This window comes from Electrona antarctica (assembly GCF_951216825.1).
Source record: "Electrona antarctica genome assembly, chromosome: 21".
Lineage (NCBI taxonomy): Eukaryota > Metazoa > Chordata > Actinopteri > Myctophiformes > Myctophidae > Electrona > Electrona antarctica.
In genome coordinates, this window is record NC_136802.1 from 40183016 (window position 1) to 40204253 (window position 21238).

The 21238-nt window shown below is 43.9% G+C and overlaps 1 protein-coding gene across 4 annotated transcripts in view; it reads left to right on the forward strand.

Moving 5' to 3' along the window:
- Window positions 1-21238, forward strand: part of LOC306914104 (tetraspanin-5-like) — a 30408-nt gene that overhangs the window by 6613 nt on the left and 2557 nt on the right. For 2 of the 4 annotated variants that reach the window (XM_079491020.1, XM_079491021.1), the window contains exons 2-10: window positions 1404-1454; window positions 5166-5312; window positions 6858-7028; window positions 7466-7591; window positions 9126-9173; window positions 10622-10738; window positions 12738-12799; window positions 15296-15398; window positions 19576-19620. In XM_079491020.1, coding sequence (XP_079347146.1) covers window positions 1404-1454; window positions 5166-5312; window positions 6858-7028; window positions 7466-7591; window positions 9126-9173; window positions 10622-10738; window positions 12738-12799; window positions 15296-15380 — 807 coding nt within the window. In that variant the 3' untranslated portion in view covers window positions 15381-15398; window positions 19576-19620. The remainder of the gene's footprint in view (window positions 1-1403; window positions 1455-5165; window positions 5313-6857; window positions 7029-7465; window positions 7592-9125; window positions 9174-10621; window positions 10739-12737; window positions 12800-15295; window positions 15399-19575; window positions 19621-21238) is intronic. The other 2 variants (XM_079491023.1, XM_079491022.1) reach the window with 1 other exon arrangement.

Here is a 21238-nt window from a genome sequence, read left to right on the forward strand (position 1 = left end):
TATTTCTCGTTTCAGTATAATACACCTTCATTGTCTTATACCGTATTGCATTGTTTTCTCTGACCTGTGGAGCACTTTGGTAGCTTTTAAATGTGCTATACAAATACATTTGATTTTATTTTTTTATAATTTTTATCCCACGATTTTGTAACCCATTTTTCACCCCTGTGTCAATTATCTAATGTGATCCTGGGCTCTACACACCCTCCGCCAACCTAGTCCCCATATATGGGGGACATGGGGAGAGCAACGGACTTGAACTCATGCTTCCTTCATGCCTGAGTGTCCAAGTTGCTCCTTTACACCTGACAGGGGGGGAGTTTCCCTGGTTGGACGTAGCGCGTGGAAGGAACACGTTATTCCAACCATGATTCCATGATTTTATTTGATATATAGCATTCGGAGATTGTGGAATAGTTGTCTGGCTACGCGAGACTATTGTTCCTCTGAACACGACGCACACAAATGAGCATGCAGTGAAATGTAGGCAGAGAACAACTATTAAATGGTGCAGAACTCGGCTGCCAGGGTTCTTCTCACCCACACCAAAGCTTTGGCACAGCGTCGACCACAAGGGGGCAGACCGCTGTTACTGAAAACTCCATAGCTGTGTCCCTGAATCATTTTTAGGCCCAGTGCCCCCTTATCCAATAACCGCACGTACCCTAGCCCCATATGTGCCCTCTCCCTACGCTCATTCTGTAGCTCCGAGATGAGGTCACACCCTGGGCCCCTCCCACCCCGTTCAGAAACGGCGCATGTTTCCACAAGGAACGATTCTTACCCTTTTCTAAACAATGAATCCAAAACGTGAAGGGGCAGAAAAGGTTTACACTAATTGAAACTTAGCAACGCCAAAGAAAATCCAACTTTAAACGGTTACACGAGCGTCACAGCGGTTGTTTAGCATGTTTTTCAAGGAAGTTGAAAAGCTTTAGCGCCTCCCCGGCGCCTCCCCTGGTCGAAAGTTTCCAACTGACTTCAGTTCACTCGACATGCACGCGCACACGCACGACTTCCTTGATAAACATGGAAACGGCTGACTAAACAACCGCTGTAACGCTCGTAACCGTTTAAACTTGGACGTTGCTAAATTTGAATTAGTGTAAACCTTTTCTGCCCCTTCACGTTTTGGATTCATTGTTTAGAAAAGGGTAAGAATCGTTCCTTGTGGAAACATGCGCCGTTTCTGAGCGGGGTGGGAGGGGCCCAGTGTGTGACCTCATCTCGGAGCTACAGAATGAGCGTAGGGAGAGGGCACATATGGGGCTACACGTACCCACTCACGCACGCACGCACGCACGCACGCACGGACCAAACATCATAACATACAGTATAGGAGGGTGTTAAGTGTGCTTTTTAAAGACAGCAGTCACGTGACCTATGAATGTTTTATCTTTCAGTTGCTGGGCATGGCGTTGGTCGGCATCGGACTGTGGGCGTGGAGCGAGAAGGTGGGTGTGGAGAGACATTAACCCATTTTGGGGTTAGCATTATGTTATGCTTTAGCTATTGAAAAATAGCAGATCTACAAGCTCATAGCGCGCCACCAAGTGGCGCGCTACGAGCTTGTAGGTCTGCTATTTTTGAATAATCGAAGAACGACTGACATGGAAACATAGCTTTTTCAGAAAACTGTCAGGATGTAGAAGACATTTTTAGAATCTGATCTCTGGTCAAAATGGGTTAAAGGACCACTTCACCCATTTTCAACCTACTGTATCTTCATATAACTCAGCTCAGTCCGTGTCTCAGACGACATGTGGACACTCCTACCAGTGACATCATCGTTATAGGCAGATTTATTTTTAACGCAAGAACAATGGCTTCCATTATAGCACGCTAACTAGGAATAGAGAGAGTGCAGTTTCTTTTTTTTTTTTTTTTTTGTGGCTTTCACCTTTATTTTATATTTTTTATGGAGGGACAGACAGTAGGCTGACAGGAAATGGGGAGGGAGATGGGGGGGAACACATGCAGTAAAGGCCGTCGGGATCGGGAGTCGAACCCGCGGCACACTGCCAGACTGGACTACCAGCCAAGGTGCCTGGACCACTGAGCCATGGCCCAGGCCCGAAGAACCATCTAAGTCCATAAATTATCCTGACCCCTCCCGAAAAGGCCTATCTGTCCTGACCCATTATCCATGAATTATACATTATGCATACTCTTCGTCTCAACTGCAAAAAAAAATAAAAATCGATGAGGTCACTGGTAGATGAGTTTCTGAACTGTCCACGGTCCTCTGAGACACACACCGAGCAGACATAAATGTTACCATTGTATCATGAGGCATTAGTGAGGATCAATTAATATGAAGATGGGTTGAAAATCTGTGAAGTCGTCCTTTAACCCATTTAGGCCTGACGTTGAAATAAATAAAAAAAAGTCTTCTGAAAGAATATATGTTCAAAGATTTGTGCCGCATTTTCACGATTTTTCAAAAATAGCAGACCTACAAGCTCGTAGCGCGCCACTCGGTGGCGCGCTATGAGCTTGTAGATCTGCTATTTTTAAATAGTTAAAACACCAAAAGGGGTTCCCGTACAGAATGGGTTAAGCATGTCGGCAAAACTACAGCATAGCGAATGTATAGGCTTCACATGTTTGTTTTATGAATACAATCTGGGAATAAATTACTTATTACAATTAATTTCTTCACCAATGTGTTTGTAAAGGTGCGTATAGTAACACATCTCACAAAGACTGACATTTAGGTTCCGTACTAGGGGAATCCGTGACAGCTGCATGCTGAAAGTTGGGGTACCACCTACTAGGGGTGTGCTGAAATATCGATATGGCGATATATATCGATACGTCCTCCCGTGATAAATAATCAATATTGATTATTAAAATATCGATATCGGGGGGGAAAAATAACTTTTTTTTTTATTTTTATAAATTTGAAATGTTGTTCATAATGAAGTGATGAACAACATGTTTAGAAAAGGAGGAAATGACAGCTAAAATAAAGCAAATCCCACTCAGATTCCACAGCAACCAGAAGTACTGAATTACTGGATGGTGATTTGTCCAAAGTCTCCAAACAGCTTTGTGGGAATACAAAATGCTGCATTTTTTCAGTTCCAAGTATTTTGTAGTTGCAGATATCGTGATATATCGTTGATGAAATTTCATGCAAATATCGCAATATATATCGAATATCGTGATATTATCGTTATCGAGGGCCTAATATCGCGATATATATCGTGTCGTGAGGAACCCATATCGTCCAACTCCTACCACCTACGTATATGCAATTTACACAATGTTATTCTGCTTTAAGTAGCATGATGATGGCCATAGCCGTCATCACAAATGTGATGAGGTCATCACATTTGGAAATGTGGCTATGGCTGTTTTTAGCCCAAGGAGTGTTTTTCTTTTTGCAAAACAAATTGCTTGCAATGGACTCAGAATCATGAAAAACCTCTAGTTCAGGGTTCCCCAATAGGCGGCCCGCGGGCCATTTGCGGCCCGCAGAGCGCCCCCTGGCGGCCCGCGGAAGAATTTCAAAAAAGAAAAGAAAAACCCCCCCCCTTTTTTTTTTTTTTGGAGGGGGGGTCCCAGATATAAATGGCATTAAATGGGGGTCAGTAGCCTATGCATGTCAAACTGGGCATCCTTTTCAAATGGGGTCCTGCCCTGAAAATGAATTTTCAGGGCAAGACCTCGACCTCACGCGTGTGCGGACTCGGCCCCCAGCCTGGTACCCTAGTCAAAATATGGCCCTCGAGGAAAATTAATTGGGGAACCCTGCTCTAGTTTGACCTATCACATCATGCTACTTAAAGCAGAATGAAAACGTGTACATTTTGCCTGCATATTGACCGATTCCGTAACGGGTCTCATGGTCGAGGCCTACGTATTTATACCTCATACTAAGCATTAAAGTATGAGGTAATAAGTACAGCAGCCTTGTGTTCCTAAAACAGAAATATTGGGTATTGGGTAAGACTGGCGTTATGTATCTTTCAGGACCTTTCACTGCTTTGTCTCAACCATTACTCAATGGCTCTGGTCTCAGCCACCGCGGTAGATATTTTGACATTCCGTTTTTTTTTTTTTTTTAATGTTGCCACTACTGTTGGCGCAGCCATAAACTACACAGGTTCATCCCGATGTTCTGGGCATCTTTGTAATGTTAGTGTTAGTAAAAAGCAGGTAAAAGAGTAACGTTTGAGGCAGACTAACATCAGTCACTTTTAAATTCACTGTAGTAGAAGCTTGGTGCGGGGAAACCGCAGATGTGTCGTCTCCGCCTACAGGAAATACGTAGGCTGCGACCATGAGACCCGTTACGGAATCGGTCAATAGAGCGTCGCAGTCCCGCCCCCTCGAGAGTCCCGGAAAAGAAATCCCTGTTCATTTTCCTCATAGACTTTTCAGAAAGTATTTATTTAAAGACGTTTACGCCGCGGACAAAGCCAACTCTTGTCGTGACAAATCATGACAACAAACACAATTTTTCGGGCTGGACAAATAATTAGAAAGAAGAAGAAAACGACACTTTTTTTTTGTTGTTTTTCTTCTTTGTAATTATTTGTTTGGTCCAAAATATTGTGTTTGTTGTCATGATTTGTCACGACAAGAGTTGGCTTTGTACGACGACGCTTATAAGGTCTTTAAATAAATACGTTTTGAAATGTCTATGGGAAAAATGCATTGGAAACTATTTCCTGGGCCTGGCGTCATCATGAAAGGGGGGCGGGACTGCGACGCTCTATAGGGTTACCCCAACTTTCAGCAGCTGTCACAGATGCTGAGAGGGAAACTGAATTTCAGTTTTTGTGGGATGTGTTACTAGAAACCTTTACAGACACATCGGTGACGAAATGTCTTGTCTTGGTAAGGAATTTATTCCCAGATTAGCCCATTCTGGGCGGGAACCCCTTTTGGTGTTTTAAACATTATGTTATAATTTAGCTATTGAAAAATAGCAGATCTACAAGCTCATAGCGCGCCACCGAGTGGCGCGCTATGAGCTTGTAGGTCTGCTATTTTTGAAAGATCGTGAAAATATTTATTTCAGAAAACTGGAGGATTTAGAATATTTTTTTTTAAATTTTGAGGTCAGGCCTGAATGGGTTAGACATTGTTCTGTTGATAATATTCCCCGGGCGACGTCATGACGAGTCTGTTCCATGTGGTCCTCCCTCCACCAGGGTGTGCTGTCCAACATCTCGTCCATAACGGACCTGGGGGGCCTGGATCCCGTGTGGCTGTTCATGGTGGTCGGGGGCGTGATGTTCATCCTGGGCTTTGCGGGATGCATCGGCGCACTGCGCGAGAACACCTTCCTGCTCAAATTCGTAAGTACCCCGCAGTGGCGCGCACAGACATTTTGAGGGGTAGGTGCTCAAGTGAAAAAAAAGGCACCTGGTGCCCTTTTTTGACGGCTGCCTTAGAGATGGAGTGCCACATTTTTTGTATTTTTCCAGTTTGTCATGTGTCTATGAGGTCACGTGACAGTAATTCATTAGACACCCTGGAGTCGTTTTTATGTGCAATGGTGTATTAACTTTGTATTTAGGGTTTCTTCCTGGAGGCTGAACCCTTGACAGTCAAACGGGCCAATGCAATAAACAGTAATATAGTGACATCACATTATCAGCCCCTCCCCTAACCCCTCCCCCTTTATCATACAACTACAGCTGTGGGTGTGGCTTCAGTTCAGGTGGATCACCACCCACTATACCACCCACCAGGCAAACCAGGCATACTTAATGAACTGGTGGGCGTACCCACATAAAAACAACATTTTAACAAATTCTGTACACTTTTTTGGAAAAATTATACCTCCTTATATAACAATAAGACCTGATGATCGTGTTTTAGGGTGGAAAAAAATCATGGCACTCCATCTTTAATAGTGTGTGAGATTTATAGATTTATAGGGCATAAATAATATATCGGAAGCTTTTTAATCCAGAATTGATCGTTGTCACCATGTGCCACATACTGTACAAAACAAAACAAAAATAAAACAAACTTTCAAAGGGGCACATTGATGTTGAGAGGGCAAAAGGGCAGGTGCTCTAGCACCACCTAGTGTCTATCTGTGCACGTCCCTGCTAACCCGCCACACCGTATGAAAAAATACAAAAATAAAAGGAAGATAAAATCCAGTGGTGGAAAAAGTACTAAATGTTTTTTACTTACCGCAATATAGAAATACTCAATATGTACTTGAGTAAAAGTACAAAAGTATTGATTATGTACTGTTTATGCAGAGTGTCCCATTTCAAGTTTTCAAATAATAATATTTTGAAAGTAGCAGATCAACAGGCTCCATTGTGAGCTTGTAGATCGTCTATTTTCAAATGGCCGAAATGTACTGTATATATATATATATATATAGGGCTGAAGTGGTTAACCCATTTTGGGCGGGAACCCCTTTTGGTGTTAGCATTATGTTATGCTTTAGCTATTGAAAAATAGCAGATCTACAAGCTCATAGCGCGCCACCGAGTGGCGCGCTACGAGCTTGTAGGTCTGCTATTTTTGAAAAGTCGAAGAACGACTGACATAGAAACATAGCTTTTTCAGAAAACTGTCAGGATGTAGAAGACATTTTTAGAATCTGATCTCAGGTCAAGGTTCAAGGTTTCTTTATTTGTCAAAACAATATGGCTGAAATTTCGTCTCCCTCTCATCCACGGTGCAATAAAACATAAAACAAATTATGCAAGCAATAGTGACAATAACAGCAATAGTGCAACAGATTAAAAGGCAATAAAGTGCAATGATTAAACATACTTCAGTAAATACTTCAGGAAAAATGAATTTTTCAGCGGAACCAGAAAACCATGCCCACTGTTATTGAATTGAATTGTGTCGGTCCTGCCCCCGTGTAGTTCTCGGTGTTCCTGGGCATCATCTTCTTCCTGGAGCTGACCACGGGCATCCTGGCGTTCGTCTTCAAAGACTGGATCAAGGACCAGCTCAACCTGTTCATCAACAACAACATCCGGGCGTACCGGGACGACATCGACCTCCAGAACCTCATCGACTTCACGCAGGAATACGTACGTTTGTTTGGCCTACATCAAAAGAGTAGTTCCCCACCCCACAAACAAATGACTTATTTCATTTTATATTTTAATGCCACTTCTCAAGGCCCTGGAGGGTTTTTTAGATTCTCCTTCACATTTTTATTGACTTTGTGTGTCATTTTTAAATGTTATTTTAACCCATTTTGGGCAGGAACCCCTTTTGGTGTTTTTAAGCGTTACGTTATACTTTAGCTATGGAATAATAGCAGATCTACAAGCTCATAGCGCGCCACCAAGTGGCGCGCTACGAGCTTGTAGGTCTGCTATTTTTGAAAAATCGAAGAACGACTGACATAGAAACATAGCTTTTTCAGAAAACTGTCAGGATGTAGAAGATATTTTTAGAATCTGATCTCAGGTCAAAATGGGTTAAGTGACAATAAACAAGCAAACAAAACCATGTCTTGCAGTGGGAGTGCTGCGGGGCGTTCGGCGCAGACGACTGGAACCTCAACATCTACTTCAACTGCACCGACGGGAACCCCAGCAGGGAGAAGTGTGGCGTCCCGTTCTCATGCTGCACCAAAGACCCAGCGGTACAGAACCACCATTACATCCTAGAACCACCATCCTAGGGCCACCATCCTAGGGCCACCATCCTAGGGCCACCATCCTAGAGACACCATTCTAGAGCCACCATCCTAGGACCACCATCCTGGGGCCACCATCCTAGAGACACCATTCTAGAGCCACCATCCTAGGACCACCATCCTAGGACCACCATCCTAGAGCCACCATCCTAGGGCCACCATCCTAGAGCCACCATCCTAGGACCACCATCCTAGAGCCACCATCCTAGAGCCACCATCCTAGGGCCACCATCCTAGAGCCACCATCCTAGAGCCACCATCCTAGAGCCACCATCCTAGGGCCACCATCCTAGAGCCACCATCCTAGGACCACCATCCTGGGGCCACCATCCTAGGGCCACCATCCTAGGACCACCATCCTAGAGCCACCATACTAGAGCCACCATCCTAGAGCCACCATCCTAGAGCCACCATCCTAGAGCCACCATCATAGGGCCACCATCCTAGAGCCACCATACTAGAGCCACCATCCTGGGACCACCATCCTGGGGCCACCATCCTAGGGCCATAACACCATCCTAGAGCCACCATCCTAGAACCACCATACTAGAGCCACCATCCTAGAGCCACCATCCTAAGACCACCACCCCATTCACCCGTTATCACTGTATTAAATAGACGAAATCAAGCGTTATCAGCACCTTGGAATGCGGCCAATATGGCCATACTGGCATACTCACTGTTTCAGTATGTCATTATCACCTATTGTGACGGGTGATAATGGTATTTTTGTGTCACTGATGTCATTGACGGAGGCGCGCCGTGTCTGGTGGCCTTGAGCCACGTGAGGCACCGCCGAGCGAGGCGCTAGCCGAGCGAGTCGCTGTGCCGAGCGCTGCGACGTAACACCCTCCTAGGACCATAACACCATCCTAGGACCATAACACCATCCTAGGACCATAACACCATCCTAGGACCATAACACCATCCTAGGACCATACAGGGCCGGTTCTAGGGGGGGGCACCCAAACGTGCGTCCTGCCCACCCAATGTGGGTTTGACACCCCACCCGCGCCGGCGGAGTCGCCCCCCCCTACAATTCTGTCTGCCCACCTGAGTGGGGCTGGCTAAATCCGGCCCTGGGACCATAACACCATCCTAGGACCATAACACCCTCCTAGGAACATTACACCATCCTAGGACCATAACACCATCCTAGGACCATAACACCATCCTAGGACCGCACACATATAGTTGCTGTCAGGCAGAAACACACACACACACACACACACACACACACACACACACACACACACACACACACACACACACACACACACACACACACACACACACACACACACACACACACACACACTCCCTTGTCAGGAGGTAATCTGTCTGTGTGTCTGTCACACACACACACACACACACACACACACACACACACACACACACACACACACACACACACACACACACACACACCCTTGTCAGGAGGTAATCTGTCTATGTGTCTCTGTCTTGTCCTTGTCAACAGGAGGACGTGATAAACACACAGTGTGGATATGACGTACGGGCAAAGCCGGTGAGTGACTTGCTGATGAAAACCTTCTAACACTTATTTCTAGGCATGTAACAATATATCGTATATCGATATATATCGATATTAATCCCGACGATATGAATCGATTCATTGAAATTAACAGTTTGACGCCACATCACGCGGAACCCGACTTTTAATCAAATTTCCTACGCTGCCTGGATTGTTTTATTACCTTTGGAGCATACGCTGAAGTATTTGGGCATTTGTTCCGTGAAAATCGGGTAAGAAATGGTCCGTCGTCTTGTTATGATGAAACGAGCCAGCGGCCATGACAATGCGAAACGAAACCAGAGTGCAGAGCAAGTTGTAGTCCAAACAAGCCCCCCGTCCAGTTGCATTGGGCTCAATTTCCCAGAAGCCCTAGCAGCCCAGCATAAGTATCGATTTCCGGTTTCGTCGTCATAACATGACGCTCTCTCCCCCTGCTCCACGGCAGAGGCGGACTTTTTTTATTATTTTTAATGCGATGCGATTTAGGTTCATAAAACAAATAGCGGGTCTGTCGTATTACGCAGCGACGCAACACTGGATCAAACAATTCCCGGCACTAGAACTGTTAAAAAAATCGAGGGGGGTAGTGTGTGATGGGGGGTAGTGTGTGATGTGACATGTGAGTCATATTCCATCATATTCAAGTGCTTTTGGAGAGAAATGATAGTCACTTTCAGTAGTAGAGCACTGTAGAGGGGAGCTGTGTGTGTCTGTGCCTGTGCCCAGGTGATGATGGTCGTTGATGCTCATCAAGGAAGGCAATTATGTTTCTGCACTGTCAAAAGTAATGCTACTTTTTTGCAATGTAGTTAAATAAAAAATCTCAGGGGGGAAGATAAATTATATAAAATAAAAAAAACAGTAATTTTTCTTTAAAATATATATATTTTTTAATATCGTGAAAAATCGTACCGTGAACCTCATATCGTGATACGAATCGTATCGTGAGTTGAGTGAATCGTTACATGCCTACTTATTTCAGGAGAATTCATTTCGAGTCTATTTACTGTGTGTGAATACAGCCTGTGAAACAAACTGGCCGAGTAACTGAACACATTTGCCCATATGAAGGGTAGTAGTTGTTCTGGTTACAGCATGATACATACCTAACTCATTATAATGAACCCATTTTGACCTGAGATCAGATTCAAAAAATGTCTTCTACATCCTGACAGTTCTGTGAAAAAGCTACGTTTCTATGTCAGTCGTTCTTCGATTTTTCAAAAATAGCAGACCTACAAGCTCGTAGCGCGCCACTCGGTGGCGCGCTGCGAGCTTGTAGATCTGCTATTTTTCAATAGCTAAAGCATAACATAATGCTAACACCAAAAGGGGTTCCCAGCCCCAAAATGGGTTAAGCAGTATTACACGAGAGGGTGTTCTTTACCGTATACTGTAACTAAGATATTCACTAAAACAACTACTCTTCCCCCATGCAGGATGCGGAGCAGAAGGACTCCATCAACGTGAAGGGCTGTGTGCCTCAGTTCGAGAAGTGGCTCCAGGACAACCTGACGCTGGTGGCGGGGATCTTCATCGGCGTCGCTCTGCTGCAGGTACGTGTGTAGGGTGACCTCTGACCCCTGACTCCATAGCGTTAGGAGGACTTCTCCTTATAACGCTATGGACCAGAGCTAGGATGGACCCATCTCTAGTCCATAATCGTTAGGAGGACGGTCTCCTCCTCTGTGAGTTTGTGCGTGAGTGTGCGTTAATGTCTTAGATAGACAATATATTTGGATTTTTAAACAAAAGGAGCAGAAGGAGCCAAACAGTTAGACGAGGTAGCTAATCTTACAAATTTCTCACGTTGCAAGCTTGTAGATTTGGCTATTTTTAGCATGCAACCAACTGTAAAATCAGTCATAACCACACCATCAAGGCCTGTCAAAATAATCTTTAGTCGACTAAATCAACTGTAGACTAAAATCTTATGATATTTAGTCAAATAAACCTAGACTAACACTAAAACATTTCAGGTGACTAAAATGCGACTACAACTAAATGAAAATGTATTCAAAGACTATGACTATAAAACAATCAACATTTTTGCTGTCAAAATAAACACCGGGACGAGGGAGCAGCTTGCTCATCCTAGGAAGTCAGACATCGCCAGCGGCTCTGCTCCGACGTAATAGGACAGTGAATGACCCTTTGTTGTTGTGAGTTTTGAAAATGTTTAATGACACGCAGCTTGTGGAGTTAGTCCAGTCAGATATGCTCGAGGGGCTCATTCAGTGTTATGCAAGACCCACATGTCATTCGCTGACGTGGCAATCAGCTGACCAATTGGGCGGGGTATTTAATTAAAGGACAACTTTAGTTTTTTTCAACCAAGGTTCATGTTTTAGGTTGTTATTATTAGAGAAAGTATAAGATGAGTGTTCTTTTTTTTTTCATTTGCTGCTTTCTTTCGTTTTAGCGATTTTAGCTATTTTTGACAGGGGGGCGGGGGCATTCAAACATGGCCACAAAAGATCACTGAATGTGAAGGGGGTGACAAACTGACCTGTTGAGCCATACAACACAGTATGGCAGCCCCCTATAGTACCCCCCTTCACATTCAGTAGATCCTGTGATCTTTTGTGGCCATATATCATTTCCTGGGGTCTAGTAAATGGGGTCTATAGTAAATAATAAAAAAAATACATATTTAGCCCCATGTTCGAATGCCCCCGCCCCCCTGTCAAAAATAGCTAAAATCGCTAAAACGAAAGAACGCAGCAAATGAAAAAAAAGTAACACTCATCTTATCCTTTCTCTAAAAACAATCTAAAACATGAACCTTGGTTGAAAAAAACTAAAGTTGTCCTTTAACCCATTGGTGTTTTAAACATTGTTATAATTTAGCTATTGAAAAATAGCAGATCTACAAGCTCATAGCGCGCCACCGAGTGGCGCGCTACGAGCTTGTAGGTCTGCCATTTTTGAAAAATCGTGAAAATATTTATATCAGAAAACTGGAGGATTTAGAAGATTTCTTTTAAATTTAGAGGTCAGGCCTAAATGGGTTAAGCTCACCTAAATCTGGATCCTTCCTGCATTCCTTCCTCTGCCTATGCGTTCCTGGTGTTGTTGTTTGGCTAGGATATCCTCGCAGGATCCAGAAATGCATAGCTTGTATTTAATCACTTCATAGTGTGATATCTGTGTGGACGGATCGGTGAGAGTTCACCGCAGGTTCTCCCTGCTCTTAAAACCCATTTTGACCTGAGATCAGATTCTAAAAATGTCTTCTACATGCTGACAGTTTTCTGAAAAAGCTATGTTTCTACAGTATGTCAGTCGTTCTTCGATTTTTCAAAAATAGCAGACCTACGAGCTTGTAGATCTGCTATTTTTCAATAGCTAAAGCATAACATAATGTTTAAAACACCAAAATGGGTTAATGTATAATGATGGTTGTATAATTGTGCCGAGCAGGGAGAAAAATGTAGCAGAACCGAACGCCAAGATAAAATGTTATATGCACACTTGTATTCTCATTCTATAATACACATTTGTTCAATGTATTCGTGAGTTATGTGACTGAAATGTTGTAATCTTTCCGCACAGATCTTCGGGATATGTTTGGCGCAAAACCTAGTGAGCGACATTGAAGCTGTGCAAGCAAGCTGGTAAGAAAAAAATATATATATTTATTGAGATCTATACATTCAACTGAGTGTCATTCATAAGCTTTGCCTAGTCGTGTACGAGCCATGCAAATCTAAATCTCATGATCAGTTCATGTCATGTATTACTTCCAAGAGGAAAATGTGAAACAGAATAATCACGTTAACAACCAAGCTACTATTCAGAATCATCTTCATTGTCACATCACAGTTTTACAAGTAAAAAAGTGGGTGAAATTTGTTTTTATGCATAGTTTCCCTTCGTGTCATTTTTCCAAGAAACACAAGAAAGGGAAGAATAGAGAGGGGGAGGGGTGGGAGAGTATTTCTCACAAGTAAATGTTTTGGTTAATCTACCATTGTGCTGGCTTTATGCAAATTGCCGTCAAAGTATATCGCACTTACGCCTTGTTTGTCTTGTCTTGGACGAGTCAAGTCATTTCATGATATACAGTAAGGTTTTGTTTCTCCAAAAAAGTAAAAACAATAGATCAGATAACGCGATGAAGATCGCATCACTCGGTTCTTTATTTGTGGCCCTGTCGCCGGGACACGGTGTGTGGCCCTCTTTTGGGCTCCCACCTTTGCACCCAACGGTTGAGAAACACTAGTCTAAGCCCGCGGTTCTCAAGCATTTCATTTTCACGTCAAGGACCCCCATACGTTAGTCCGACGTACCAATAGTCTGACATGCGTGGCCGTTTAAGGCTCACCCGTGGCTTTCGCGTGCGGTTAGGGTTTGAGGCAGGGTGTCGGACTGTTAGGACGTCGGACAAAAGATATGCACCCTGCCCGAGGTGGGGGAGCATAAAGCTTAAAGGCGTAGTGAAATGAAAAATGTGTTTTTCACACTTTTAGACCACATCTGTGGTCATCATATGGGCATACCTAACAATGGACGCCAAAAAAATGGGTACATTTTCATTTTTGTGTATTTCAAAAGTCCATAAAAATCTAATGTGAATTACTTCCTGAAAACGAAAACGTACTGTGTGATGACGTGTCGAGGCCCACATCGATAAAAGCCAATAAAAATGAAGCTCGCCAGTTTAATTCCCCATATCTGCGCATCCGTCCAACACTGCCCAACACAGCTGCTACTGATTACAAAACCACTCCGTTTTTAATCCCATTCAAGATGACATCCAGACAGTGAATTACTCCGTTTCAACTTAATCATCACGCTAAAATAAATATGTATCTGAAAACATTATAGGGTAGAAATAAGCCACATATCAGTAAACTGGTACAGCTGGCCGACTGTCTGACTTGTAAACAAACACACATGCGTCCTAGTGCTTATAGCATAGGTAGCTAGGGACTAGCTACCGTCCCATCGCCTGAAGGGATGCGACGCTCCGATTGGTTCAGAAACTTCAGAGCGGCGTTTCAACTTGAAACCGTCTGAAACTTCAAAATGAAATGTCCACCATTTCCGTTTCACTACGCCTTTAATTCACACTCCATTGCACGAAGCAGGTGTCGCTTGCCAAAGAGCGCATGAGCTACAACAACCTCCCAACGCGTCGCGTGCGTGACCCTGTAGAGCTGTGCTTTTCGCCAAGCGACTACTACTAGGGCCTAAGAGCCACCCCATTCGACTGGTATCATGTATTGAATCGGCGAAATCATCCGTTATCAGCACGTTTGAATGGTGCCAAAATGTCCATACTGGCATCCTCACTGTTCAGTATGCCATTATCTGCGATTGTAGCATTGTCATTATCACTGATGTCCTGACGGAGGCGCGCCGTGTCTGGTGGCCATGAGCTACGTGAGGCACCGCCGTGCCGAGCGTTGAGAAGGCCACCAGACCCGACTCAGCGCCGTCCGAGTTACGTCCTGATAGGCAGAGAATAGTATATATTAGTAGCTCCTAGTTCCATGCACCGACAATAGTTGGAAATGACACGTCCACCAGGGGGAAAACCTTGACCATGCTATGTGGTGAGGATGCCAGTATGGACATTTTGGCACCATTCAAACGTGCTGATAACGGATGATTTCGCCGTTCCAATGCAGAGATAACGGTCGAATCCGCTGTAAGAGAGGAATGAGCTGTTCCATCCCAATGCCTCAGTGGCGTGCACAGACATTTAGAGGGGCAGGTGCTCAAGTTAAAAAAGGGCACCTTGTGCAGCGCGTGGAACCGGCCGGTTGCCTTAATCCATTTTGGGCGGGAACCCCTTTTGGTGTTAGCATTATGTTATGCTTTAGCTATTGAAAAATAGCAGATCTACAAGCTCATAGCGCGCCACCGAGTGGCGCGCTATGAGCTTGTAGGTCTGCTATTTTTGAAAAATCAAAAAAAAAAAGAGAAAATGTTTTTTGTTCTTCTTTTTTTTCTTCAAAAGGGCACATTGCCAAAAGGGCAGGGGGTGCTCTAGCACCCCCTAGTGTCTATCTGTGCACGCCACTGCAATGCCTCATCATGACTCATCTCATACATCATTCTCCCTCCTCCTCCTCCTCCTCATCCTCACGGCTCCTCGTCACCAGGGTGCCACCGCCACCCTCTCTGTCGTCCATGCACAGACCCCCACCGCACGCCGGCAGCAAGAAAGCAGGCGCCTACTACGCATGATGTGTGTATGTGTGGCCGGTAGGGTGCCAGTTATTAAAGGACCACTTCACCACTTTTCAACATCTCTTCATATAATTGGTCCTCACTAATGTTCATGATAAAACAGCACCATTTTTTCCTACTCAGTCTGTGTCTCATAGGAGGGCTTTGGGCAGTTCGGACACCCGTCCACCAGTGACATCATCATTAGGCAGATTTTTTTTTAAACAAGATTTGTTTTAAAATATATTTAGATTTTTATTATCGTGAGAACGGTGGCTTCAACTTTTGCATTGCAACTTTTCAGGAAAAGAAAGCCTGTCGTTTCTATTAGCTTGGATTCACCATCGATGATGTCACTGGTGGACGGGTTTCTGAACTTCCCACAGCCTTCCTATGAGACACAGACTGAGTAGGAAAAAATGGTGCTGTTTTATCATGAACATTAGTGAGGACCAAATATAGGAAGGAGACGTTGAAAAGTGGTGAAGTGGTCCTTTAAGGACCCATTTTTCTCCCCCCTTCATTTGTTGTTGTTGAATGTTGCTGTGATGTTGTCGGACTCCCTCTTTCCCCCGGTGTTTACGACCGTGGCAGACTTTTGTTTTGGGTTTAGGACGGTTTAGGAATAGTGTTTGTGAGGTTAGGTTTCTGGTTTAAGGACTTCAGTGTTTTGTACCATACTATTGTATGAGTACCGAACAAAGTATGTTTGCTTTCGCCATCTTTGTTGAAGAAGAGTCTGGGCAATTAAGTTTTAGTCTTACTAGAAGTACTAAAAGTTTCTCAATCTTATATTTAGTTTTAGTCTGGCTTAATCTAGTTACCTCTGAGGTCAATGATTTAAAGTGTGATTACCTTTGAGGGGATTAAGTCCACCCATCCAGACCATTAGTGTCAACCTCAGACCAAGATGGTCTGATTTTGAATCTGAATGGCTTTGTGTTTCTGCTATTGTCCTGGCTCTGCTCTAATTAAGAGCAATTTAGAAGTTTAGCATTTAAGGGTTTGTTTACTACCCTTCCTGTACTGGAACTTGGACACTCAGGCATGAAGGAAGCATGAGTTCAAGTCCGTTGCTCTCCCCATGTCCCCCATATATGGGGACTAGGTTGGCGGAGGGTGTGTAGAGCCCAGGATCACATTAGACAATATTGACACAGGGGTGAAAAATGGGTTACAAAATCGTGGAGGAAAAAAAAAAAGGATAGGTTTATAGGCATAGTTTCTGTGAAGTTAAAGACTATAGGGTTTAGGCACCACCTCTGTGATACACCGCATAAAGAGGGAGTCCTGTGATGTTGTAGCTAAAATAGTGGCCATAGCGGGAGTGGGTATAGCGAGGTCGCCCGAGAACCGGAAGGTTGCCGGTTCGAGCCTCGGCGGCTCACCCTCGAGTCTCCCTGTCCCTGACCAAGACACGTATAACCCCTGACCGACTGCCCCGTCCGTCCGTCTGTCCCATAGAGTATAAAGAAGGCTAGAGACCGAACTGGAGCGTTAGCCCCCCCCCCCCCCCCCCCGCATTCATTTCAGTGGAAGTTGCTCAGTGGCGTTTTGAAGCACCCGGAAGACTTCCGGAAGTATAATTATAACTCAATGGCGCGAGCGAGCGGAAGTTTAGCCTAGCCCAGCCCCGGACCTCAATTTTGAGGTCCGTGCTTTTCACGTGACGTCATGAACGTCCGTCCGCTTCCATTAAAGTGCTGCAATTCCACATTTCGCCAGTAGGTAGTGGCATCTTCAACGTTGGATATAGCCTTACTGGGGGCTTGGTCTGTCCGGTCATCAAAGCCATCTGAGCAGCCAGCAGCCGGACGGAGCTGTAAAAGCAAATTCCAACAACCCGGGCAGGGAGCAGAAAAGCCTCCCCCCGGACTTTCTCAGCCGTGTTGATTTTAACAGCAACTTTGATGATTTAGTTTTAGTCACATAGTCTTTTGAATACAATTTAATTTAGTTTTTGTCATATGAAATGGTTTCGTTAGTTAACCCATTTTGGGGCGGGAAGTCGGGAACCCCTTTTGGTGTTTTAAACATTATGTTATAATTTAGCTATTGAAAAATAGCAGATCTATAAGCTCGTAGCGCGCCACCGAGTGGCGCGCTACGAGCTTGTAGGTCTGCTATTTTTGAAAAATCGTAAAAATGTGGCGCAAATCTTTGAATATACCGGTATATTCTTTCAAAGTGAATGTTTTTAACTCGGGCCTAAATGGGTTAAATATCATAACATTTTAGTCAACTAAATCTACAGTTTATTTTAACTACAAAAAAAATGTATGTACTAAATTAACCGGCTGTGTTTATTATTATTATTATTAATATTACTGCAAATGCCAATTCTAGAAAGCAGAGTGAATGAGACTGTTTGAGTTTGAATTTGTGGATCTCGACGTGAGGCTGTGATCACAGTCCTATCTCATCTACGGATACATGTGACTAAATTTGACTGAGGGACTGCCATTGGATTTCTTTTGAATTTTCGTTTTTTTATGTCATATGAAAGCAGGGAATCATAGCTTCAAATTGACATATTGGTTGTTCAGTTTGACCCACCAGTTTTGGAGATATGGCCTATAGAGTAATGTCTTGCAGAAAACAGCGAGTTGAGAAAACAGGCTTGAAAGGTTCACTTCTGTGGACTCTAACATTACACCTATAGCTACATGTTTAAGCATTTAGTTCATGTTTACATGTCGATTTCAGCTCTGACACTTATTTCAGACATGATCTAGTATGTGAAGAGTCTGCCTGTGCTATTAACTCATTTTTGGAAAAAAAAGGGGGAAAAAAAGTTTTTCTCCTCTGGTGAAAAGCTGGAATTTGCGCGATGGCAGTCTCTCAGTCAAATCTGGTCACATATATTATGCATATCTGGAATGCACGCTTTCTCATTTTTGAGACAGACTTTTACTTGAGGATCACGTGATCATTTTCACTGCAGCTTTGAACGTATTCATTGATTGAATACTTTACCAGTCGGGAAATCTAAACAGCACGAGGTACAGTCAGACATTTAGACTGAGGCTTCGTACACACCTACACAACAAATGTCCGGTCCGTGTGCGATGTCTGATTGCTGTTTGATTGCTGCTCCAATTCATTTTCAATGGGAGTCACATGGTTTGACCAAACATTTTTGTTTGATGAGGGGGGAGCAATCAGCAATCAGCAATCAAACACAAATGTTTGATCAAACCATGTGACTCCCATTGGAAAAGCATTGTGGTGGCCCAAAAAAACGACCAAACATTGCTTGATTGGTGTTTGGTACGTGTGAACGAGGCCTAAACGGATAACATATAAAGTCCAGCTCACTAATCAGCTGTGCTGAGCTGTTCTGTCCCCTGAATGCACGCACGCACACACACACACGTGCGCGCGCACAGTGATGTTTGTAAACATATAGTGCATGAAACAAGAAACCCTTGCCCTGTCTATGGCCTCGGGGAGGTGCACGTGGATGTTGCTGATGTTATCGGCGTGTTTTTTTTTTTTAGTCCGTTGTGAGGCACAGATAGAGGACGGGGTGATTTCAGGGCAACTCTAATGACCCGACAATCACTTTGATTGGCTTTTCTCCTGCAATCTGCACCTCGCAGGCCAACGAATCAACAATCGACGACTGCAGTGAGTGCACGACCAGCCGAGCATACAAATGTGGCCGTCCGCCTTTTTATTTATTTTGACGTTTTAATGCTGGCTGCAAACAGTACTGTGGCTTAGCTTAGTTAAAAACAAAATACAGAAAATACAGCTGTTTAAAAAGATGGCAGATGATCATTGATCAGTGAGGACCAATTGTATGAAGATAGGTCGAAAAGTGGTGAAGTGGTCCCTTAACCCACTCTGGACGGGAACCCCTTTTGGTGTTTTAACTAAGCATTATGTTATACTTTAGCTATTGAAAAATAGCAGACCTACAAGCTCGTAGCGTGCCACCGAGTGGCGCGCTACGAGCTTGTAGGTCTGCTATTTTTTTTAAATGCGGCACAAATCTTTGAATATATATTCTCTTTCAGAGCGAACTTTTTTTTTATTTCGACGTCAGGCCTATAAATGGGTTGCTCTGGTGGTCTCTCTATGCTTCATCTCACTCTCTCAGCTAAAGGGGTTCTTCCTTGGCCTGAGAAACGTTGAAGACCCCATGAGGTTCAATAGATCACATTTCTCTGTTCAAGGATATTAAACTGTACTCATTTATTTTCCGCAGCTTCTTCACCTAACGCAGCGGCAGCGTTCTTCACACTCTTAACAGGTAAAGTGCTTTTTTGCATTTATTTTCAAGAACCCTTACGGCCCGGCGTGTCCATTCGTTTCCATTTGTGCACTCTCAGATTTACAGACCTTAAATCAAATAAGTTATTAACCCATTTGGGGCGGGAACACCCTTTTGGTGTTAGCATTATGTTATGCTTTAGCTATTGAAAAATAGCAGATCTACAAGCTCATAGCGCGCCACCGAGTGGCGCGCTACGAGCTTGTAGGTCTGCTATTTTTGAAAAATCGAAGAACGACTGACATAGAAACATAGCTTTTTCAGAAAACTGTCAGGATGTAGAAGACATTTTTAGAATCTGATCTCAGGTCAATGTGTTTCTGGTGATATTATCGTCCGCTCATTTGTACTGTATGTCCATGGCAAAAATAGAATTTTGACAAAAATGTCTACCACAAGCCAGCCACCCCATTCGACTGGTATCGCCCCATATAATCGGCGAAATCATCCGTTATCAGCACGTTTGAATGGTGCCAAAATGTCCATACTGTTCAGTATGTCATTATCAGCGATTGTCATTATCACTGATGTCCTGACGGAGGCGCGCCGTGTCTGGTGGCCATGAGCTACGTGAGGCACCGCCGAGCGAGGCGCTAGCCGAGCGAGTCGCTAGCCGAGCGAGTCGCCGTGCCGAGCGTTGCGAAGGCCACCAGACCCGACTCAGCGCCGTTCGAGTTACGTCCTGATAGACAGAGAATAGTATATATTAGTAGCTCCTAGTTCCATGCACCAAAATGACACGTCCACCAGGGGGAAACCTTGACCAGGCTATGTGGTGAGGATGCCAGTATGGACATTTTGGCACCATTCAAACGTGCTGATAACAGATGATTTCGCCGATTGAGCATGTTTGGTGCGGGCGGCGGTGAGCAAGGCGTTGCCTAGGGCTCAGGGCTAAAAATAGATTATCATCGAAACCGTTTCATGTCCATTATAATATGTCAGCAGCTTGACTAATCAGGTTTGATCAGATTTCATAGCCTTTGTACTTTGTCCATCGCTGGTTGCACGAGCAAACCCTTTCATAATAATAATAATAATAACAATAACAACAACAACAACAATAATAATAACTAGAAAAGGATCGCTGCAAGCAGCGATAAGGCAGGACCAAGCAGGAAGGCAATAAGAATAATATGCACAAGAAACATGGAAGACTAAACTTGAGAAAAAGACCATGGAATTGTGACAGGGTCGTTTTTTTATAGTGGGAGGCAGGTAAGGGTTCTTGAACTGACTCATACACAGAGTTGGCGGTGCCCAGATTTGAACCCATGACCTTGTGTTACAAAGGCAAGAGCTCTACCTACCGAGCTAACAAGCGAAATCATTCAGTGTTTTTGTAGCAAGTTGCGCAAGGATAACTAATGATAAGGTGGGTATAAAGATTTATGAATTGACTGCGTATAAACCAGAAAATATACCAGATTCGGATGAGGAGCTCAATGAGTGAAAACCAATGAAATGAGTCTGAAACAGGGATTAAAGGTTAACTGAAAAAATTATTAAACTTTCAGGACTGCCTTTAATAGTAATAATCATCATCCAGGAGTCATCACCATGCTGTCTTGTGGTGGACATTTTTGCCAAAAATTAT